Source organism: Herpailurus yagouaroundi, unplaced genomic scaffold (assembly GCF_014898765.1).
Source record: "Herpailurus yagouaroundi ecotype Mexico unplaced genomic scaffold, PumYag 139, whole genome shotgun sequence".
Lineage (NCBI taxonomy): Eukaryota > Metazoa > Chordata > Mammalia > Carnivora > Felidae > Herpailurus > Herpailurus yagouaroundi.
In genome coordinates, this window is record NW_024412394.1 from 5,696,896 (window position 1) to 5,721,521 (window position 24,626).

General features: G+C 39.9%; 1 protein-coding gene across 1 annotated transcript in view; it reads left to right on the forward strand.

The window, feature by feature from the left end:
* Positions 1 to 24,626, forward strand: part of DNAH8 (dynein axonemal heavy chain 8) — a 315,252-nt gene that overhangs the window by 219,231 nt on the left and 71,395 nt on the right. Inside the window, exons 69-78 of the mRNA XM_040473119.1 lie at positions 253 to 429; positions 2,638 to 2,805; positions 3,325 to 3,540; positions 7,466 to 7,603; positions 9,068 to 9,195; positions 9,997 to 10,168; positions 12,126 to 12,281; positions 17,123 to 17,278; positions 19,123 to 19,305; positions 23,092 to 23,197. Coding sequence (XP_040329053.1) covers positions 253 to 429; positions 2,638 to 2,805; positions 3,325 to 3,540; positions 7,466 to 7,603; positions 9,068 to 9,195; positions 9,997 to 10,168; positions 12,126 to 12,281; positions 17,123 to 17,278; positions 19,123 to 19,305; positions 23,092 to 23,197 — 1,600 coding nt within the window. The remainder of the gene's footprint in view (positions 1 to 252; positions 430 to 2,637; positions 2,806 to 3,324; positions 3,541 to 7,465; positions 7,604 to 9,067; positions 9,196 to 9,996; positions 10,169 to 12,125; positions 12,282 to 17,122; positions 17,279 to 19,122; positions 19,306 to 23,091; positions 23,198 to 24,626) is intronic.

The following is a 24,626-nucleotide window of genomic DNA, read 5'->3' on the forward strand; positions in this document are numbered from 1 at the left end:
TGAGCCACCCCAGCGCCCCTTATTTATATATTTGTAAGCCTTAGGAGAAGACTGCAAGGGACCATTTAAAGGAGTTACTGTAATACACCTTAAAGCATAAATTAAAGAATATATATAAAATATACGTAGGGAATCAATTTGCTTTTATTTGTGTTTTATATTGTATCAAATAAATGTTCTTCCACTCCTCGAATCTGTAAATTTTACTCAGGAGATACCTATTTGCCCTCATGTGTTCCCTCGATTTAACAGGTGTTAGCAGAAGTCACAGTAAGTGCTCAGGCTTCAGCCAAAGTCAAAAATGAAGTGCAGGAGGTGAAAGACAAAGCCCAAAAAATCGTGGATGAAATTGATAGTGAAAAAGTAAAAGCTGAGACCAAGCTGGAGGCAGCTAGACCAGCCCTGGAAGAAGCAGAGGCGGCCTTGAACGTGAGTGTGTGCTGTGACCCGCTCTCAGCACAAGTCCCAGCCAGAACCAGGTTTCATTCTGTGAAATTCACTGCAGGACTTCTAGAATCTGAAAACTGAATTGAATTCTAATGTGCTTTATAATCTCTGAGTCTGAAGACAAATGTTTCTGCTGGTTCAATTTTCTAAGTTCTAATTTTTTTAAGTCTTCAGCCCCTATAACTTACTATTTTCGTTCCATAAATCAGCCTTCCATGAGATCTGAGAAATAATGGTGATTAACGGCCTAAGCAATAGCATAAGGGATTCAGATTATATAGAGAGCCTCCTCAGTTCCTCCAAAGCATCCCCTCCAGATTATATTACTTGCCCTTTAAAAATCTTCTTGTGGGGGCACCTGGGTGGCTCAGTCTGTTAAACATCTGACTTCAGCTAGGTCATGATCTCGCAGTTCATGAGTGCAAGCCCCATGTCAGGCTCTGTGCTGACAGCTTAGAGCCTGGAGCCTGCTTTGGATTCTGTGTCTCCCTCTCTGACCCCTGACCCCCACCCCCCCCTTCTCGTGCTCTCTCTCTTTCTCAAAAATAAATAAGCATTAAAAAAATTAAAACAAAATCTTCTTGTGGGTTCCAGTGGCTGTTGGGATAAGGTCCCCAGCTAGCCATCCACATCTGTGAGGCAACATGCAGTTGTCTCTTGCGACCACCACTTCTTAAATACATGATCTGGCGTAAATTTACTTTACTTTTTTGTGTCTCCATGGCGATTGTAATTCCTCAGTGATCCTTGAAGGATCAATTTAAACATTAAAGGTAATGAATACAGTTTGCTGGGCACATAGAAAGTACTGAGTAAATATCAGTGCTGCTGTTGGTACTGATAATCTGGCTCCTGTCTACCCCTTGAACTCTTCTGTCATTCTTTCTCTATACACGGTATGGTCCAGCCATGCAGAAACATCCGTAGGCTTCTGGAAGAATCGTGGTCTGTTTAAATGTCTCTCTCTCTCTGCCAGAAATGCTTTTCCTAACTTACATTGCCTAATAAGAGTCATTCTCCAGGACGAGGCTCATCCCTTCTAGAAAGTGTCCAACTCTTCTGGCTCTCCTTTGTTTTTCCTGTCACCTCTCTGCTTCTATCACGATGATAATCCTAGTTTAGGGTGATTATACTTTCTTTCTTTTCCTCCAGAGATTATGAGGACAAGATTATTTTTCTTTCTTTCTTTCTTTTTAAATGGGAGAATGCCTGTATTTGTTGAATGAATAGATTTATGATAATCATTTAATAAAATTGTGGCAAAGATCAGGACACATTCTCGACCCCCCACTCCCTTTAAGAATCCTACAGTAACCTACAAGACAGAGAAATCACTGAACAAATGATTCTTTTTTTTTTTTTTTAATTTTTTTTTTCAACGTTTATTTATTTTTGGGACAGAGAGAGACAGAGCATGAACGGGGGAGGGGCAGAGAGAGAGGGAGACACAGAATCGGAAACAGGCTCCAGGCTCTGAGCCATCAGCCCAGAGCCTGACGCGGGGCTCGAACTCACAGACCGCGAGATCGTGACCTGAGCTGAAGTCGGACGCTTAACCGACTGCGCCACCCAGGCGCCCCACTGAACAAATGATTCTTAGGCGATTTTATTGGTCATGTTATGTTCCAATCCTTCTTGCCTTGAATATCAGGTAATATTTTAAATCCAGCTCACAGATAGAAACTTTGAAAAGTATTTTTATAAGCCATATGTTATAATAACTGCTCTTTTCTCCTTTGAATTTCTTCCCCTTGGATAGATAGGGCAGCCCTTAAAACAAAGACTGAAGGTTAGGTTTCTGATATTCAGAGCCTTCCTTCTCTTTTTTAATATCCACACATAGAGTATGTGCTTTGAAGATGCAAGTTATCTAAATGTTACCCATCAATGAGGCGTGTTGCTCACAGAGGTCTGGGGTGGTGGGTAATGAATGGTAGGGATATTCTACAGCAATTATTTGAGGGCAACAGGAGAAAAAAGAATAAAAACAAACGGAAATCCCAAGATAACAATGAAAGAGCCATTATGCAAAAATTTGGGGATATAAACCCTTAAAGGGATAAGGTCAGGGGATGGGGAGAACATACATTTTAAAGTTTTCTACTTTTGTTATTTAAAAGCATTAGATTCCTGTGTGATTATTAATACTGTTCAACAAGAAATACGTTGATTTCCTAATCCCAAATACAGACTATCAAACCAAATGATATTGCCACAGTCAGGAAACTTGCAAAGCCCCCGCATCTTATTATGAGAATCATGGACTGTGTTCTGCTACTATTTCAAAAGAAAATTGACCCTGTCACTATGGATCCAGAAAAACCTTGCTGCAAACCATCCTGGGGAGAGTCATTAAAAGTAAGTAAAAATCTTTGCAAGACCAATGAGATTCATCAGGTGTCCCCAGTCCAGGACATTCAATATAGACCAGACAAGCTGGCAGGCAGTAATTGATAATTGTGTAATGAAGAGTTTATCTTAAACTGCACCCCCTAAAGTATAAGTGGGGAAAGATTTTAAAGCCAAATGCCTTCTTTTCGTAAAAAGTGTCCAGAACTCGAGGCTAGCACTGGCACGGTCTTGATGTCAACCCAACTGAGTCTCTGAAAGGGAGCTTCCGTGGTTGGTGACATTCAGATGCACCCACTGGACGGGAAGCTCACATATCTTTTCTTCCTTACTCTTTTACCGTGGTAATGGGAAGACAATTTGCAGTTTACGGATTTAGGTCGACTGCTGTCAATCTTGATTTGTATGTTTAAGAGGGTGTCGGTTGTTACTTCTTTGGAAGAAACTTCAATTTTGAAATATATACTAACTCAGGAAGAAAGCATTGATTTTCTCCCAGAACATACAGGTTGTGCTACTATTTTTCAGTTAATGAGTGCAACAGGGTTCCTGTGGAGCCTTCAGCAGTTTCCCAAGGATACTATAAATGAAGAGACTGTTGAGTTGCTGCAGCCATATTTTAACATGGATGATTATTCTTTGGAAAATGCCAAAAAAGTCTGTGGGAATGTGGCTGGCCTGCTGTCCTGGACCCTTGCTATGGCCACATTTTATGGTGTCAACAGAGAGGTGTTGCCTCTGAAGGTAAGAGTTTCCCTCTGTCTCCTAGAAAATCAGTGTTCAGTAAAAATCAGTCATCAGTATTACTGCTATGAGAAGACAAAGCAAAGCAGCATTTTGACTCATAAAGATCTATGTCGCCATTTTGCTAAATGTTTCCTCTTTTCTTCATGTCTTCTTGTGGTTTCTCAATTTCTTTACATCTGTTACGTGTTTTTGGGCATCACAGACAAGAAATCAAAGCCAGCTTGTTAACTTAAAGCTGGAAATGAATTCAGTGCAAGTAATAATTAAGCTGTCATAAAAGAAAACTTTAAAGTTTTAAAGTTTAAAGTTTAAAGAGATTAGGTTTGGAGATAGAATTTGATTACTAGTTTCCAAACAAAGTTTATAGAAATTAAGGTCAACACCCAAAAATATTTGAAATTTAAAAAGAGGGGGAGGGTGGGGGGAACCCTTGTTTCTAAGAAACAAACGAACAAACAAAATTTTGAAAGATCGCTCACAAAAGAAGAGAAATCAGGATGTTGCAGACTTCCCACAACCCTAAATATTAGAATGTAGTGGGGAGATATATGCAGAGTATTGAGGAAATTGCTGTGGTCCAAGAATTCAATAACTGGTCAAGCTGCCCTTCATGTATAAGGGAACAAAAAGACATTCTTAAGGATGCAGTTTAAGTACTGAGTGGTAAATACACACACACACATACACGCACTCCATGTATACAAGGGCAACCTGTTCTTCAGGTCAGAGGGAACAGAATGACATTCTCAAGAGTGCGAAGGATTCATAAAATACACCACCCAGATACATAGTAACCTCCCGCCACACCCCCACCATAAAGCTAAAAGAGGGGAAAGTGGTTGCTCTGTGGAGTGGAAAATGATGAGCAGGTGGGCAGGGTGTTGTGGGTTTTCATAGTAAGCCTTATAAAAATGGCTGCTTTTTTTTTTTTTTTTTTTAGTTTATTTATTTTGAGAGAGATGGAGACAGCGAGATCAGGGGAGGGGCAGATAGAGAAGGAGAAAGAGAGAGAGAGAATCCCAAGCAGGCTCCGCACTGCCAGCTCAGAGCCACATGCAGGGCTCGAACTCATGAAACTGTGAGATCATGACCTGAGCTGAAATCAAGAGTTGGATGCTTAACTGACTGAGCCACCCAGGTGGCCCTGAAGATGGCTGTCTTTTAAAACTGTGCGCATAGGTAACTTTGAGAAAAATAGAAAAGAAGTTGAAAATAACTAGGTGGCTCAGGTCATGATCTCATGGTTTGTGAGTTCAATCCCTGCATCGGGCTCACTGATGTCAGCTCGGAGCCGACTTTGGATCCTCTAACCCCTTCTCTCTCTGCTCCTCCCCTGCTTGCACTTTCTCTTCCTCAAAAATAAACAAACATTTTTTTTAAATAAAGTTTTAATAAAGGGAAATGATGAGAAAATGTAACAATCTACTCCAACAAAAAGATACCAAGGGATGTAGAATTTAAGAAAAAATGCACTTATAAGAACAGAGTTAATTTTTACTAAAAATTGTGATCTACAGTGAGACTTAATTATAATTACGCTTTTTGTAATAAATAAGATGTTATCAAATTACAAAAAGCAAAATGCATTCATATTTTAAGTGGATATTAACACAGGTAGTATTGCAATTTGCGATTGTGCAGAAGGCTGGTTTTATGAGTGTGTGATTTGTGCACACCGGACTCTGTGTTTAGAAGGGTCTGTGCTTGGCTTAATGGCTACTGTCACCCTCTTGAAGTTCTTAATAATTATTTAACAAGAGGCCCCACATTTTAATTTTGTACTGGGCCCTGCAAATTACGTAGCCAGTCTTTTGCAGCCATAAACTAGTAATTATATAGAGATTTTACACTTTATCATTTTTAAGGTTGAATAGCTACATTGAACTTTCTTGAATATGAACAAAGAATATGAAGTTATTTCTAGTGACCAAGAAACATTTACAAAAGTTGATCATACTCAATGCTAAAAGAAGACCTTGATTCAGTTCCCAAAAGCAGAAATTGTCAAGGCCTCATTCTCTGATTATAAACAATAAGATTACACAGTTTTCATTAAAAAAAAAAAAAATCCAGCCACTTCTTTTTAGAAAATGATGACAAAAAGCTAGTTACCAAAGCTTTTGTTATGTGGCCCAATGGCACTTTCTTAGCTCCTAAATTAATTAAAGAAACTAAACACTCCAGAACATACTTGCTTATAAATATACATACACACAAAACTTAAGGAAAGTGGAATAGAACCAAAAAAAAAAACCCAAAAAACAAAAAACATTAAAAGTTAGAGAAAAGTAGGGGCGCCTGGGTGGCTCAGTTGGTTAAGCGTCCGACTTCAGCTCAGGTCATGATCTCATGACTCATGAGTTTGAGCCCCGTGTTGGGATCTGTGCTGACAGCTCAGAGCCTGGAGCCTGCTTTGGATTCTGTGTCTCCCTCTCTCTTTGCTCCTCCCCAGCTCACACTCTGTCTCTCTCTCTCCTTCAAAAATAAATAAACATTAAAAAATAGAGAACAGTAGCAGAATTAAATAATTGGTGCTTTGCAGAAACAAAATATAAGATACATGTTGTTGGAAAATATAATCCAGAAGAAAATACATATACTCACAGATGCATAGATTTAAATAATTTTAAACAGTTGTATGTAAATACATGAGAAACTTTTAATTTAATAATATTAATAGTAATTAAATTAATATTTCCTGTGAAAAAGGGCTAAATTTAGATAAATTAAACGTTGGGAAAGAAAATGAGAATGTTATCAAAAAGCTTCTACCTCAGAAGGCTTTAGGGCTATATTATTTTATTGATTCTTTTAAAGTTCTAAGAAACATATAATTCTCACTCGGTGCTGTAGGATGTAGAAAAAGATGAAACTCTACCATTACAGTAATTTCATTTCAAAATGTCTTTACGAAAGGAACAACCCAAAATGCTCACATGCCCAATAACATTATTTATAATAATTTAAAATGGTGGGAGGGGATGTCAAAAATAGGGCAAAGGTTAAATAAATTATGATACATCAAAATAGTGTGATTTTATGCAGCCATATTGCTAATGTCTATGAAAAAGTGTTTAAGGACATGTTTAAGGAGAAATGATTACACCATATTGAGTGACAAAGAAAAAAACTAGAAAATGCCAGTTATCACCTTTTTAACACAATACTCACAGACTATCTCTGGGTAAAATCATGGGTAATTTCTATTCTCCTTTTTTTTTTTTTTTTCAACGTTTATTTATTTTTGGGACAGAGAGAGACAGAGCATGAACGGGGGAGGGGCAGAGAGAGAGGGAGACACAGAATCGGAAACAGGCTCCAGGCTCTGAGCCATCAGCCCAGAGCCCGACGCAGGGCTCGAACCCACGGACCGCGAGATCGTGACCTGGCTGAAGTCGGACGCTCAACCGACTGCGCCACCCAGGCGCCCCTCTATTCTCCTTTCTATACATTGCTGCATTTTTCATGTTTTCTGTATCAAACATGAATAATTAAAAGAAAAAAATAGAACTTTAGTGAAATATCTCCAACACTCCAGCTGAACACACAGAAACAGATGACCTCAACATACCATCTTGGGCAAAAATTGTGTAATTCATGTTATTATTTACCAATTAAAACCATAAACAGAGGCGCCTGGGTGGCTCAGTTGGTTAGGCGTCGACTTTGGCTCAGGTCATGATCTCGGATCATGAGTTCGAGCCCCGCATCAGGCTCTCTGCTGTCAGCACAGAGCCTGCTTTCAGTTCCTGTGTTCCTCTCTGTCTGTCCCTCCCCCGCTCATGTGCACTTTCTTTCTCTCTCAAAAATAAATTAAATGAAAAAAATCGTAAAGAAACAGACAAATAAACAAACAAAAAAACCCACAAATATTGGGCAGACCTAATACAAGTCCATACAATTACCTCTTCTTCCTTGTAAGGCTAACCTGGCCAAGCAGGAGGGCCGCCTAGCAGTCGCCAATGCTGAGCTGGGGAAGGCACAGGAACTGCTGGATGAGAAACAAGCCGAGCTGGATAAAGTACAAGCAAAATTTGATGCAGCGATGAATGAGAAAATGGTGAGATTAAGTATACAAAATTATGGAAAAAAAGTATCAAAATTTTACACAAGTATGTGTTGTATTTGTAAATGAGGCACATGTTTATGACCAAAAAAAAAAGTATTTACCTGACTGCCCTTCACTGGCTATGGCTACCTGTTTTCGATTTTTGACACTTTAAAGTTTTTTTGTGTGTTTTTAATCATCATTTTCGGTAAGAGTAAGCTGCGATGTCATACCCTAAGGGGACTGATTTGGAGGTTAGAAAATTGGGTTTGAGATTCGGTGCAGAAACTTATTCACTATGCAGCTGGAGGCAACTGATGGAGCTTTATCTGTCAGATGGGGACCCTAACATGACCTCATGGGACAGGGGCCCCAGGAAAAAGAAAGCCCTGATCTGCACTGTTTTCTGATTTCTGTGGCATAGATACTCCCACCACTGCCAGTTTTAAGCTACTGATGCGCTGACAGTGAACACATGTTTGGAAACAGGTGCACAGCAGCGCACTCTCATATACTGTACTGTTACATGTTTAGCACTGTTACATACTGAGCCCTACTACATACCACCATGCAGGTGCAGTGCTGACTTGACCTGAAGCACATAGATAAGGCAAAAATGTAGCAAATAATAAGGAGGTGATGGGTTTTTATTACTTGTTACCTTTGCTTTTAATATAGCTTAATTGTAAGCTTATATATATTTTTTCTTTTTTAAAATTTAATTTCAAGTTGGTTAACATACAGTGTGGTTTTGGTTTCAGTAGAACCCAGTGATTCATCTGTTACATATGACACCCAGTGCTCATCCCAACAAGTGCCTTCCTTAATGTGCATCATCCATTTAACCCATTTCCCACCCCCCCACCTCCCCTCCAGCAACCCTCAGTTTTGTTCTCTGTATTTAAGAGTCTTTTTTGGTTTGTCTCTCTCTATTTTTATCTTATTTTTTCCTTCCCTTCCCCTACGTTCATCTGTTTCTCAAATGCCACATATAAATGAAATCATACGATGTGTTCAACACCATCCAAGTTTTCTGGAAATGTCATAATTGGCTCTTCTGAGTTGATAAAAGCTGGCCACAGCACATCAGTGTTGTGTAGAGTTTTTCTGAGGAAAAGTAAAAACACTTTGTAAACTTCCAAGAACTCAGAATTATCAAATCCAAGACTTAAAATGGTGTATTGTATTGATCTGATTGTGTTTTGAAATCACTGAATAGAAATACTGTATTAATTTATGTGATTCGGAGTCTCTCTTACAAAATCGCTTTCCTTGAAATTTCGCAAGATAAAATAACTATATGATGAAGTAATTACCAGAATTTAACATGTAAAGCTTCACTCACATTGCTTTTTCAGATTATATTTATTTTGCAAATTAGGAAATTCCCTCATATGTGTTTATGTGTGAATACAGTGAATGTTTGATTAAGCACTTAAGGAAGTTCTTTGAGACACTCTCCCTTTATGAATCCAGGATTTGCTAAATGATGCAGATATGTGCCGGAAAAAGATGCAGGCAGCTTCCACTCTCATCGATGGGCTGAGTGGAGAAAAGGTCCGATGGACCCAGCAAAGCAAAGAGTTCAAAGCCCAGATTAACAGGTATAAACTTTGGCCTTTGCTATGATTGCTTTCCTTCTTAATCATTACTCCAAACACCACCTCTTTGTGACATTAGAGAAAATAAAATATATCTCCCCAGTGAAATGCTTCACTCCCTCATCTCCCTACCAACCATTTCTGAATCTCACAGCTTAAGTCACGCACTCTCAGTAAAACAAAGAGGGATGAAACGTTTGTGAAACACGTTTAGTCTCAATTTTGGTTCAGCAGTGTGGGGTTTTAGTACAAGAGTTCTTTTGATACTGTTTGGCTTTTCCAGAACCATCTACATATGTTGTCCAGTTCTATACTCTTAATCTCAGTGATTTTGAACATGTGGATCAGTGGTTTGCTCTAAATACAAGGCAGACTTGTGCTCCTGTCTGCTGGTGTCCTCAGAAAAGTGGAAGAGAGGGGAATGAGAGAGGAGTAGAGAATGGCAAGAAGTGGGAGGAACAGAGGGGGAACAGGACAGGGAGAAGAAAATAATTTTATTAAGACTGAATCTGAACAGGACCAAGGCATGGGAAAAGGATGCTTTTTTTCCCTCGGCATCAGGGCTCTGGACCCTCAGGCTTCAAGGAAGCAGTTTCTCTCTTGTTCCTTGGTCTACACCAAATGTGGCCCCTCCTACCCGCATTTGGGTTTGGGGGCTCCCTCTTGCATGGTCTCTCCATGTCTGGTTTCGAAGTGTTAAGCAGGAAGCAGAGAAGGATTTTGTCTAGTAACATGGACTAGTACATAACCTTAATGGGAGAGCTCACATGTGTCAGGTACTCACTTTGTCTCGTTTCCTAACAGACTTGTAGGTGACATTCTTCTGTGCACTGGATTCCTTTCCTACCTTGGTCCTTTCAATCAGATATTTAGGAACTATTTGCTTAAAGATCAGTGGGAGATAGAGCTGAGAGCTCGGAAGATTCCTTTCACCGAAAACCTGAATCTTATTTCAATGTTGGTGGACCCGCCAACCGTAAGTGTCACTTTCCTTATAATACTATTTGAATTTCAGTCTTATTTAGTAAGAAACCAAGGTACACCTAAGTTTTTCCCTTTTTTTTTTCATTTCATTGAAAAGATTGTTTTGAAAATGCTTAAGAGTTACTGAAAAAAAACAACCACCTTTTTTTTGGTATAAAAGTTCCTTTCTGTTTAAGAAATCTTGCTTTTAAAATATTTTCAATTGCACTCCTGTGAACTAAAAGATCATTCGTGGGGGCGCCTGGCTGTCTCAGTCAGTGGAACGTGCACCTCTTGAGCTCCGGGTCTTGAGTTCGAACCCCACATTGGGGGTAGATTGCATAAAAAAATAAAATCTTCCAAAAAAAAAAAAAGATCCTTCATGAATTATAGGCTTGGTAATATTGAGTTCTTCTTATAACTTTCCATTATTTACACCACTCCTCTTAAGTCACACTCTCAAACATTTTAGGTGATTATAGGCATTAGCTAGGCCGTAAGTACTGGTATTAACCTTCTTTCGATGATTAACCATCTTTTTGTAGTGTCCAACAGCATAGCACAACAGCCCTTTGTGGTATCACTGAGTGATGGCACGTCCCGCTGTACTAGCCTTCCTTGCTGGGAATTCGATGCCACTGTCAATTTTAAGTCTATCTTGCAGAGCTCCTATGGCATTAAGTGCTTTCCAGCCAATTTGTATTCATGAGCTGCTTTCTGATCTGTAAATATGTTCCCCAGTGGCTGTTTCCTGAGGGAAGTCATGCTATTAGTTTCATGTTATCTGCATTTAAAAGTTAAAAAAATTAATCTTTTCCAATTCAAACAATGTTCAACTGGTTGTTACAGGGACTAGGTAATGTACTAAAGGTGCAACGGACACTGATGAGGCAAAGCAGGCCAGGATATTAATTATGACCTTTGGGGGCTGTTAGGATAATTTAATGAAGGTGGAAGCTGGTTGCTTCTTTGGATCCCAGGTGATCTTACTGACGGCATGGAGGCAGGCTGGCAATTCCCTTGTAATTCGGAAAGGAAATATATATTTTTTAAGTTTGTTTGTTAATTAATTAACTAATTAATTTAAAAGTAATCTCTGCCCCCAACGTGGGGCTCAAACTCATGACCCCGAGATCAAGAGTCACACACTCTTCTGACTGAGCCAGCCAAGCACCCCAGGAAATATATATATACATGTATATATATATATTTTAAATGTTTCTGCATTTATTTATTTGAGAGAGAGCAAGTGGGGAAGGGCAGAGGAGGAGAGAGAATCCCAAGCAGGCTCCGCACTGTCAGCTCAGAGCCTGACACAGGGCTCAATCTCATGAATGGCGAGATCATGACCTGAGCTGAAATCAAGAGTCCCATGCTTAATCAAATGAGCCACCCAAGTGCCCCGGAAATATATATATTTAAATCATTGATGAGCACCTGCGAATATAATACCTTATCTGTCATAAATTCTCTGCCTCCAGCTATACAAATCCTGCCCCCCATGTAAACAAAGCCAAAGGGCAGGAAGGGGAGTTTTCTGAGGTTTAACCCCTGGTGCTTATCTTTCCTGACAGGTCAATATTTCATCATCTCCACCAACTCCACCATCCACCTAGTCTTACTGTATTTTGAGCCCCTATGTTCTCTGCATGTTGAACAACAATGCTTCAAAAATTCATAGATTTTGTAATATTTCCTCATAAGTTTGAAGATATATAACATAAAGGACTAAACCCTGGTCTTGGGTTATTAGAGAAGGATTTGTTAGGTTGTAAATTTATTTTTTTAGGTGAATGTTATTTGGTTCATATTTACAAGTTTGAGTTTTTTTCTAGGTACCCATTGCATAGTCTCAATGGAAAAAAAATATATTCTAATATTAAATTATTTTAATATTGTGGCACTCTTAATTAATAATGAAAGCATTCTTGTTCTCCTCTGACTGGCCATATCCATTTCTTGTTATTTAGATTGGGGAGTGGGGGCTGCAGGGATTACCAGGAGATGACCTCTCCATTCAGAATGGCATCATTGTGACAAAGGCCACCAGATACCCACTCCTCATTGACCCACAAACTCAAGGCAAAACTTGGATTAAATCAAAGGAAAGAGAAAATGACTTGCAGGTATGTGCTGCTTGGTATATGGGAAAGCAATCTTAAAATCATGAAATTTCCCCTGAAATTTCAGCTGAATCTGCCAGTCATAAAGTTGTCATCTCTGTGACAATTGCTTGTTAATTTACACCCTTGAGTTTTATAACAGTGGTTTAGGGCAAGAGCTTGGATTATTTTTCCTTTTGGTTTCTCTCATGATGTTCTCTTCTCTCTGTCCCTTTCCTGGTTCTGTTGCCTTCGTCTGTGTTGGATATAGCTTTTATTCGGGGCTTTGGGCTTGGGCTTACAGGGAAGCAGTAAAAATAGAACTCCTGGCTCCTCAGTGTAAGGCTGTTTGCACCAACCTACCTCAGGCACTTGGTTCTCCACACCATCCTAGAGTCCAGTTTTGGACTTGGGGTCTAATAAGGTGTTAATTATAAGGTAGAGGTAAACAAGGGCAGGATTCCAGCATCTCAGGTTTACTGTCAATATTTTGATTTAACTACCAATGTAGACTATTCACTGTTTCCCAGACAGTGTTCCCAGGGTTCTGAGTCTCCTGGCTCCATATTTTTGCTTAAACTATTCTACTAACCAGGGTGTCTTTCTTCACCCTGTTTCCCACTTCACTTATATCCCAGATAAATATCTTGAATGTTCTTCAAAGCCCACACCTCCAACACGGCCTTCATCAAGACTTCCCTGTGTCCCCAGTTTAATATAGCCTGTCCTAAATGCTCACAATGTCTTGTTTGGATTTCCAACATGAACTTAGAGTCTGTCTTCAATTCCTGTTCGTTGCCCATTTGTCTTTTATCTTTCCTGTATCCTAAACTTCTTGCCGACAAGGTTTATGGGTTTTTTTTTGTTTTGTTTTGTTTTGTTTTTTTAATTTTTTTTAACGTTTATTTATTTATTTTTTTTTCAACGTTTATTTATTTTTGGGACAGAGAGAGACAGAGCATGAACGGGGGAGGGGCAGAGAGAGAGGGAGACACAGAATCGGAAACAGGCTCCAGGCTCTGAGCCATCAGCCCAGAGCCCGATGCGGGGCTCGAACTCACGGACCGCGAGATCGTGACCTGGCTGAAGTCGGATGCTTAACCGACTGCGCCACCCAGGCGCCCCCGTTTATTTATTTTTGAGACAGAGAGAGACAGAGCATGAACGGGGAAGGGTCAAAGAGAGGGAGACACAGAATCGGAAACAGGCTCCAGGCTCCGAGCTGTCAGCACAGAGCCTGATGCGGGGCTCGAACTCACGGACCGTGAGATTGTGACCTGAGCCGAAGTTGGCCGCTCAACCGACTGAGCCACCCAGGCGCCCCAAGGTTTATGGTTTTATGCCATCTTTATATTTTCTGTACTGGTCTTTCAATAGGGTGGGGATTCTGGTATTTATTGAACTTAAGTGGATTAATCAAAGTATAACGTCATTACAAGGAAAAAAACACAGAAAAATCATGTGATCATCTTGATAAATGCAGAAAAAGCACATGGTAAAATTCAACACCCATTTGTGATAAAACTTCCAAGAAACTAAGAATAAGAGGAATCTTCCCTTAATCACATAAAGAGCATCTACCAAAAGCCTACGACAAACATCATTTAATGGTAAAATATTGAAAGATTTCCTTCTGAGATGAGGGCTTCATTGACACCTGGGTGCTGCCTGATGCTCAGGAACACCTCTAAGATACTCCCATCTTACAGATACTCCAGAACACAATGCATCAGTCTGTTTACTTACAAACCCCAGAGAAATCCCAGACAGGGTCAGAGAGTATAAACGGAAGAGGAGTGTTAAGGGAAATGAAGCCAGTGGGAATGTAGCTTCAGAGGAGCTGTCTTCACAGAAGGAATGCATGGGTGGAGTAAACAGGAGCATTCCTACCCCTGAACTTTATTTCCTGGATCCATGCAGCTAGAATGTGTCCCCTGTTCCATTCCTCTTGCCTCTTCTGACTGTCCATCTCCCTACTCATCCTGTTCTTAATGTTCCTGATCATAGCTTTGTCTGTCCATTTTGGCATTAAGCTCCTTGATAGCCTTCGATAATGTCCTTTCTGCTGTTACCCAGTCCCAGGAATCTTCTCGAGGAAGTAATAGAAATATGCCACAGATACTTAATGTATTTTTAAAGACATTGACTGCTGGAATGTAAGATTGAACTATATTCTCCTTACTCAGGAGACATTATTTTTAAAATATGTGGATAAACACATGCGCAAACACACATAAATGAAGACAGAATAAAACAAAAATAGTATTTCTTTTATTTGGGAAGGAAAACAGAATGAAAAATGAAACACTTTATAAATGAAAAACAAAACATGTATTGTATGCCTAGGACTACATTCTACCTTGGCAGCTTTGCCAAGATCACCTTCAACACCATCCCCAGAACCTTCAGCTCAGACTTCCAGAAAGGGAAGGTATTCATCAAGTTTCCCTATAAAGAATTCACTGACCACCTTGTAAAGACCCAATACCAGAGTATCTTTGCAGGTGATCCAGGCTCTGTTGGTAGCTACCACTTAGGGTTACTGCACAAGAAAATAAAGTTAATTAAATATGAAATTATGACTCCAAGCCATTATTTCAAATTTATAAAAGGCATTGAAGTTGGCTAAAAGTTATCTTAAATAAATTGATAATTTGAAAATTATTATTTCTTTTAAAAAAAAATTTAATGTTTATTTATTTTGAGGGAGAGAGAGACAGAGTGCGAGCAGGGGAGGGGCAGAGAGAGAGGGAGATATAGAATCTGAAGAAGGGTCCAGGCTCCAACTGTCAGCACAGAGCCCAATGTGGGGCTTAAACTCACAAAATGCGAGATCATGACCTGAGCCAAAGTTGGACGCTTAACTGACTGAGCCACCCATGCACCCCAATTTCTTGGTGTATTAGGGTTCTCCAGAGAAACCGAATACATAGGATATCTATATGTAAATGCAGATATATAGAAAAAGATTTATTATGAGATATTGGCTCATGGGATTAGGGAGGCCAAGACGTTCCACAGTCTGTTGTCTACAACCTAGAGGTCCAAGAAAGCTGGTCATGTAGTTCTAGTCCAAACTCTGAAGGTCTGGGATCCAGGGGAGTAAGTAATAGGAGTCCCAATCCAAGTCCGAAGGCCCAAGAGCTGGTCGTTGATGTCCAAAGGCAGGAGAAGATGAATGTCTTAGCTCAAGCAGAGAGCAAATTTGCTCTTCCTCCACCTTTGGGCTCTATTCAGGCCCTCAATGGAGTGGATGATGCCCACCCAAGTAGGTGAGGATGATTTTCTTTACTCGGTCTGCCTATTCCAAGACCAATCTCTTCTGGAAACACTGTCACAGACACAGCCTGAAATAATGTTTGTCAGGTACCTGGACAGCCCCTACCTCATTCAGATTGACACATGATATGAACCATCACACTTAGGAAGGAAATCACAAAAAACAGAGTTTACTCCTTAGGAAATAGAGCAGGACAATTATATTTCGTCTCATTGGGACCTTGTTTCATCTAGTTTAAAAAGCTGGTTAAAGCTCTTTGTTTAGATTCATTTACCTTGTCAGCTCATAATGAGGTCTTTCACAGCTCATCATTTGTGTAAATAAAGCTATCCATCCAGGGAAACAAATTCCTTCATGTGCAGGATTTTTTTTCTTTTAGTCATTTCCTTCTTATCCAAAACAGGACAAGGGTAGGCTTATTTAATTTTTCAATTCCATATCTCTTTTTCATAGCAAGTGAGAAATAATATTTAAAACAATTTTTTTAATGTTTATTGATTTTTGAGAGAGAGAGAGAGAGAGAGAGAGAGTGCATGAGCAGGGGAGGGGCAGAGAGAGAGGGAGACACAGAATCTGAAGCAGGCTCCAGGCTCTGAGCTGTCAGCACAGAGCCCAGTACGGGGCTCAAACTCATGAACTGTGAGATCATGACCTGAGCCGAAGTTGGACACTTAACCGACTGAGCCACCCAGGCACCCCGAGAGATAATATTTTTTAATTCCACTCTTTTCATGACCTGCTGTCCCAGCGGATCTTCCTTGTATCTTAGGATCAGCACTCACAGTGGCGTAGAGGCAATAGCTGAATCCAGTGGGTAGAGAATAAGGAGATGGAGATTTAAGGACTGAAGCTTGTGGAATCCTCACTTTTAGGCAGGGGGAGGGATCAAAGAAGTTAAGAGTTCAAAGCCGCTTAGCTAATGCGAAGATCAACCAGCCCAGTGTGTCTATTTTAACTAATCAACAAACACTGAACTAGAAATGGGGCCCCACCAGGCATTCAGAATTCTAATTTTTTACAAATGTAATGTAAAAAGTGAACACACAGTCTTTTAAGTTGATCTTATGGAAAGTGTCTATCATATTCTTCCATTGAGCCACTGTCAGAGACAGAATACATGGATGGACCCTTGGTTTGACTCAGTATATAATTTCTGATGCTCTTATGCTTATTTTTTTAGTTACTTGATCATCTTGTGAGTGGTCCTGAGGAGATAAATGAATAGCACAAATGTGCAAGTTACTTTGCTTTCTCTTAGTTACATTGTAACTAACTATGTAAGCATGACAGGTTTAATCCTTGGTTACTTCTCTTCCATCTGTAGGAGCAGAGCTGTGACATTCCCTTTAAGGAATGCCACCTGACTCCTGTTTTGATCAGAGATTCAGTTGCACATCCAGGGCTTCCAGAAAGTCATGGCCTACCAAGTTTTGAAAATAAAATGTTCTTACTTTTATTTTTCCTAAGTAAGGCTTCCTATATAGCCCTTAAAATTCTTAATCACTTGTCCAGCAAATCTCTTTGTTTCCATTAGGAATAAGCACATTCTTTGTAACATTTATGTAGTAATGAACTCTATTTCTAGGTAACATCTCTGAACCATAAATATTTCCGCACACACTTGGAAGACAGCCTTTCCTTGGGCCGACCCCTTCTCATTGAGGATATTCGTGAGGAGCTGGATCCAGCCTTGGATAATGTATTAGAAAAGAATTTCATTAAATCAGGCACCACATTCAAGGTGAGCTTCAGGGAAAGAAAAAAAAAAAAAAAGAAGAAGAAGAAGAAAAGAACAATGGTGACATCTACTTATCTTTTTGAGTATAGCAGCGAAGACACTTTCCTTGAGGTGGTAGTATTGGATACACTGGAAAAAATTATTTCCAAAATCATATTTAGTGTTTCCCTTATTTTTTAACAATATATGAAAAAACACAGGGAAGGGCAATATCTTGGTTAGAGTAGCCATTTAGCTGACACTAAATAACATATTAAGGACAGACATTGTCTGGTTATAATAATATATTAGTGTTACACACACACACACACACACACACTATATATATATATGTGTATGTGTATATATATATATATATATATGTGTATGTATATGTGTGTATATATATGTGTGTGTATACATATATACATATATATATATATGTATATATGTTTGTATGTTAGCAGCTCTGAGAAAATTGGATTTATAAGCCATATTCTCATCTATACAATAAAACCTCTGTGTTCTCACTGGAGAAAATGGCATTTTAATACAGTCTATGAACATTTCTTTGTTCATTTCTCTCTTTATTAACTTTCAGTTTAAACTCACAGACTTTGCTAGAAGCTATGGATTGCTGTTTCCCATCGTTGGTGACATGAATCATTTTCAGAAGTGTTTCTTTTTTAATTGTGGCATTCTCTACCTTTAGGCTTCTTTGGTTTTATTTATTTTTTTTAAACATTTAATTTTTTTTAACATTTTATTTATTTTTGAGCCCGCGAGACACAGAGCACCCCCCGGGGGGGGGGGGCCCCAGAGAGAGAGAGACACAGGATATGAAACAGGCTCCAGCCTCTGAGCTGTCAGCACAGAGCCCGACGTGGGGCTTTAACTCAAGGACCGGGAGATCATGACCTGAGCTGAAGTCGGCCGCTTAACCGACTGAGCCACCCAGGCGCCCCTCTTTGGTTTTATTTCTTGATGAATGACATTTCTGATTGAGATTTTTCACTTTGGACAACTTAATTTCATGAATATCAGTGAATAAGTAAAGAATGCAGATTTTCTCATTAAACAAAATTTTATTTAGGAAAATATTTTTCATAATGTGAATTCTTTTATATGCCTTATTTAACATGCCAAAGGAGGGTGTAGGATTTTTATTCCTGAAGGTCTTCCTGAAGGTCTTCCTGAAGGTCTTTCAAAAGAACAGATCCTTATCTGTGGTGTGAAGGCATGGGGCTTGAAACTGTGGGAGTGCCTTATTGATGTGATTTCCAACCACAGGTAGAATCAAGATTAATTAAAAATTTAAGTCCTTTACAAATGGTATCATTTCCACCTCACTTTTAGATAGCGAAACCAGGTGTTTTTAAATATACTGCAAATTGTAGTGTCTAAGATAAATGTTATCTCTCTGGATAAAATGTTGGCATTTTTTTCCTTTGAAAATTCCTTTAATCTTTTCAGTTGTCAAGTATGCTTCTTTGAGGACTGTGAAATGCAAAGAGGGATAACACTTCCTCTAAACACCACAGATTTCCTCAGTAGGAAACAATTTCCTCAAGTGGGAGAAAACGGGCAAATCTGGGATGTGTCTGAGTTTTCCCTTAGGCAACATTTGTTTGGGATAAATGTTTCTTTTACTTTGCTTGGTGTCACGGCTAACAACATCTTCGGGCAGGACCACAAATCTACATTATTTAATTATTTAAGATCAGTGATTAAAGTTTTACAACTTTTTCCTTTGCAATTCATCCAAATTTCCCAGCGCTGACCTCTGTTAAATTCTTTCCTAATTTAAACCCAGATTCCTTTCCCTGTCCTTTAAGCTGTTTTTTGATTGTGTATTTGAATTGATATAGGTGAAAGTCGGTGATAAGGAATGCGATATCATGGATACATTTAAACTTTATATTACTACAAAGTTACCAAACCCTGCCTTCACCCCTGAGATCAATGCTAAAACATCAGTCATTGATTTTACTGTCACCATGAAAGGCCTTGAAAATCAGTTACTAAGGAGAGTGATTTTAACTGAGAAACAGGTAATAATTGCTCAAGGTAGAGGACTACTTCTCATAAATTATAATAAAAGCTTAAAATGTATTCTGAAATTGTTAAGTATATGAGAAAGAAAAAATTAAGCAAACTGTATTTACCTTCGTTAACATAAATATTTGTTTAGCTGTCTCAAGTCTTTCCAAGAAATCATGTACCGAATTCACCTGTCTTCCAACCCCACACATGCGTGTGCGCACACACATACACACACACACACCCTCACACTGCTCTTTCTGTTTCTGTCTTTCAACCTTGGGGTATGTTGGCTTCATGTCTATAGTCCCCTGGATGGGTGATCTTTGGTGTACCGGAAAAATTCAATAAAATAGTGATCCTGGAGAAAAAGAAATTGCTCTGAATGAGTATATTGCCACTGTAGAAGTTTCAACTACTACAGTCTGGTACTCTAATGATACAGAGAACCTAACTTTCATTTTAATTGAATAAAATTTGCATGAAAGCAGAGAAATTAAGTGTGATTGAGGGTTCCAATAAAACAAAGAACAACTTAAAACTTGAAGGCTTTAAGAGACTGATACAAGATTAAACTAATTTTTAAGATAAATCTCAGGAAACATTTAATGTTATGCATAAAATATGCTTGCATAAAATGTAATTATACGTATTTGCATATAGAAAATATATTTGCATAAAATCTGAGAAAGATTATATTTGCTTACATAGAATTAACTTGAGTATTGAGGGTTCAAGGAAAGGGCAAGTTTAGCAATAATAAGACCGGAGAGGCTTAAAATGGGAGGGTGAGAAAAAGATTGGCAGCAGCAGACTTGGCAAGGAAAAGGGAAAGACAAGAAATAGGAACAGGTGCCACGGACACAGGAAAGACATTGGAAGAGGGAAAGAGAAATGATACTCACACCAGAGAAACAGAGACTCAGGGGCGCCTGGGTCGCGTCCGACTTCGGCTCAGGTCATGATCTCACGGTCCGTGAGTTCGAGCCCCGCATCGGGCTCTGTGCTAACAGCTCAGAGCCTGGAGCCTGCTTTGGATTCTGTGCCTCCCTCTCTCTCTGCTCCTCCCTGCTCATACTCTGTCTGCTCTGTCTCTCTCTCTCTCTCTCTCTCTCTGTCTCTCGTGAGTGCGTGTGCCCGTGTGCTCAAAAATAAATAAACATTAAAAAAAAAAAAAAAAAAGAAATAGAGAGACTCAGTAAAAGGAGAAGTGAAACCCTACCTGATTAACAGAGATGGTTACCTTGGGGCCGGCCTTCCCAGTCTGGTGGAGGGAAGGGGGTACAGTCCCACCTTCCATTCTTGGTAGCTGTTGGGTCTTCCAACAAAGATCCTGGGGTTTCTGCAGTCCAGAAAGGGGGTCATGGCACTTCCACAGCCAGGCAGAGAGAGCATGGGCCTCATTGCCTCCTCACGTCTTAGGGCCACATGGTGCCTTCCTTCATGGTTTAACTGGTGCTGTTTATCTGTTCTGAGATGATTCCTCACTGGTCCGGTATCCCATGCAGGCTGCACGAATTTCTGTAAGGCAGGCCACTCCCTGTTTAAAGTAGGCTACACTCTGTCCCCAGAGGGCCCCACACCTGATCTTCTAGGCTTCAGCTTCCCCTTCAAGGGATACATTAAGGTGCTTACTTCAATCTTGCTGGAAACACACACACACACACACACACACACACACACACACACACACACACTTACTCTGCAGGAAGACATCCTGACCGTGATGTTTAACCCTCTTAGCTATATTGCTCTTACACCCTCATTTTATGGAGGGACAGAGACCACAGAGAATAGGGTCTTAACCCATAAAAGCACATGGACTTTCCACCCTGCCAGCCCTCCTAGATAAGCTTTACAGGTCATGCTGTAAAACCCACAAGTGTCCACTGTCCCGTGATGCTTGCTTTTCCAACGTGATTTCATTTTGTCCACAGATTCCTATACTGCCACCCAGAGGTGACCATTTTAATGGAAACAATGCCTTAGGCATTCCCATGCAAATGCAGCCATGACCTTCATTGCCACCCCATCAATAGTAAAATGACAATAATACAACTGTGTTGGAGTTGGAGGACAAGGGTATCAGACCTGTCTTTGCCAGTAACTAACCATGAGAATGATAATGGGATGTTATTTGGAGTTAATATTTCTGAGTCCTCAGTTTCCCCAGATATAAAACAAAGTTGTTGAACGAAATTTAGCACACTTCAATGTCACACATATTTATCATGCCAGGTCCTTTCTCTGCAAAACCTCAGGGCAAGGGCTCTAAGGAATACAAAGGTGAAGCAGATCAGCTCCTGCCCTCTAGACGTACAAGATCTCATTAGAGGGACCTAATCTACACACAGATTGTGACGCAAGCCATGGCCCGTGTAAAGACAAACCTGGTGCGGTGGCTTCTGATGGACAAATTGGTTTAAGAAGACTTTCTGAAAGTGGTAGAATTTCTGAAGTGGTTTTTCAAGAAATTTTCTCAAATATGTACCTTAAAAGCACTTTCTTTTAACATAATTCTAAGTACAGTGCATGATTCTATTTAAGGTCAGGAAAGAAAAGTGCTATAAAAAAATGCTACGGAGGCAATTTCAATTCACTTTACGTTGAGCCAAGAGTACTAAATCCATGTTAAATTTCCTGAGTTTGAAAATTGCACTATGCTTGTGCAACAGGATATCCTGGTTCTTAGGATGTTTGCTAAAGTTTTCTTAGGGGTAAAGGATCATGACATCAGCAAATGTTTCACCAATAATAATAATGGTGGTAAGTATTATATATATGTATATTATACATATATAATATATGTATATTATATATATTATATATAGAGAGAGAGAGAAAGAGGGAGAATGGGAGAGTATGATGAAGCAAAATGTTATCTGGTGAATCTAGGCAAAGCATATGTGAGTTTATTATATCAGTGTTGTAACTTTTCTGAAAATTTGAAGTTTTTTCCAAATATAACTTGAAAAATACATTATTTTTGTTGAAAAAAAATATGCCTTCCAAACACCCAGTTTGGCCCGTCTGGTAGAAAGAGATGTCAAACAATGGAAAATGGATTTGTATTGGCAACTGGCTGTGTCAAACCAAACAAACTGCCTGGTGTTCCCATAGGCAGATCCCAAAGCAAGAGCTCACATTCAGCTTGGGTGGCCTCTTGGTTTCTTAATATTATGTCTCTGCTTCTACCACTTCTGCTTGCCAATAAAGTTAGCATTTCACACAGAGACTGTGTGGGAACAGGGCCAAGAAAATGGGACACTCTAATTTAAATAAACTTAGATCCAGGAAGAGAGAGGGGATAATCAGACAAAATTATTTTAGCAGGGGCATCTCATGCATGCTATGGAAGCTTAATGCTAGTGGTCATCATTTTTTTTTTTAATTAAAAAAATTTTATTTATATTTGAGAGATAGAGACAGAGTGTGAATGGGACAGGGGCAGAGAGAGAAGGAGACAGAATCTGAAGCAGGCTCCAGACTCTGAGCTGTGAGCACAGAGCCCGATGCAGGGCTTGAACCCACAGACCCTGAGATCATGACCTGAGCTGAAGTCGCACGCTTAATTGACTGAGCCGCCCAGGCGCCCCTAGTGGGCATAATGTTTTTAAGTCTCCAGAGATACAAAAGTACAGATGGATAGATTTGACTAGTGATGGTAATTTCTTCTGTCATTCCAGAGGCACTTTGGTTTAAACTTTTAAAAATTGACCAGAAGCACTAGTAAATGGGATCTGCCACCATGGCTGGTGATCACAGTTCTGCTATTGTTTCGTGTCTCTTGATAACAGGAATTAGAGTCTGAGAGGGTTAAACTTTTGGAGGATGTGACTTTCAACAAGCGGAAGATGAAGGAACTGGAAGACAACCTTCTCTACAAATTAAGCGCCACAAAAGGTACTGATTTATTAACAAGTCACCAAACAGTGGGTTCTGAACAAGGATTTCTGGTGCCCTCTTTTCAGGACCCTCATGATTGTAGATGTTAGGAAACAGTTGAGTTACCAAGGCAAACACAAGTGAGGCAATTTCCATCTAGACATTTGAAGAGGGACCTCAGAGAATCTGATTTTTGAATTAGCAAACAGAGCCTGAGCATTTGAGAATAACACAGTTTTCTTGATATAATTGCTCTCTCCTGAGAAACATAAGGGCTCCCAATAGAGCTAGGTAACTCATAATAGGCTAATTTGCTTGCCCAAAGGAAACTAATGTGCTCAATCTGATTTTTTTTTTTTTTTTAAGATCGACTCTTTCATTTGGCAATGAAATGCAGTTACCACAGCGGGTTATGAGGTGTGTAATCTGTGTCAGAGGCACTTGGGCACCCAAGGCCCAAGCTCACTCTCATGTTGCCTTGACCATCTACTTAGAAGTCAGGGATGGGTTCTCCCTGGCGCAGTCTGATTTGGGGATGTAGTCTCTCTCAATAAATAAAAATATCCTATCCCAAGACAATAAAGTCAGCAAACACCATATTGTTCTGCAGTAGGTAAGTTACAGTAGCCTAAATCCTGCTATTGATTACAGCCTCATTATAATGAGTGCTTCCCAGCAGTACTTTAATCCTTGGAGATAAACAAAAATCTTAACCTCCAGAAGTACATGATATATCATTCCTGCAGCGGTCTCCAGCACTACCTTTACAGGGACCTCATGGAAAAGACCTTCTATCTGCCTTGATTGCACTGCTTGTGTTTGTGAACTTCTCTGTCCTCTGGTCCAGTGACTTCTCCCAGCCATGTGGCTACCTCTGGGCGTTCTAATATCAGCAGGGAGAGCGGAGGGCTCTTGCCCGGCTCCAGCCAAGTGTGTGCTGGATCAAGGTGTCATCCCTGTGAGGTTGATTGCAATTTGGACTTTCATGGTAGACCCAGAATGCCCATCGGAGTAACTCACACCTTCCTGAAGCATTCACCTGCCATCCAGAGGTCTAGGGTCAGGCCAGAGCACGCTATTTGCAGATATTGTGACCTTTTAGCTCAGCATGTCCCAAGTATCTTTCCGTATCTTAAAGTTGGATTTATTGTCACAGAAACATGGGTGTTTCTATTAAAAATGATCATGAAAGGTGAAACTAAAAATAAAATGAGGATTTTTGTTCCTGGCGGGACACTTCCACTATCCCCCAGTTTCTTCTTGTTGGAGACATGGAGGGACCAGAGTTCTCAGCGGCAAGGACTTATCTACTAAAGCTGGACTAAAGAGGGTACCATTCCACTGCAAGCTGGTGTGGAACATGGGATGGGCTCCCGCCATAACTCAAACTGGGTGGACGAGCTCATGACACTTTGAGGGGGACCATGGAGGGGATAATGGAGGGGAA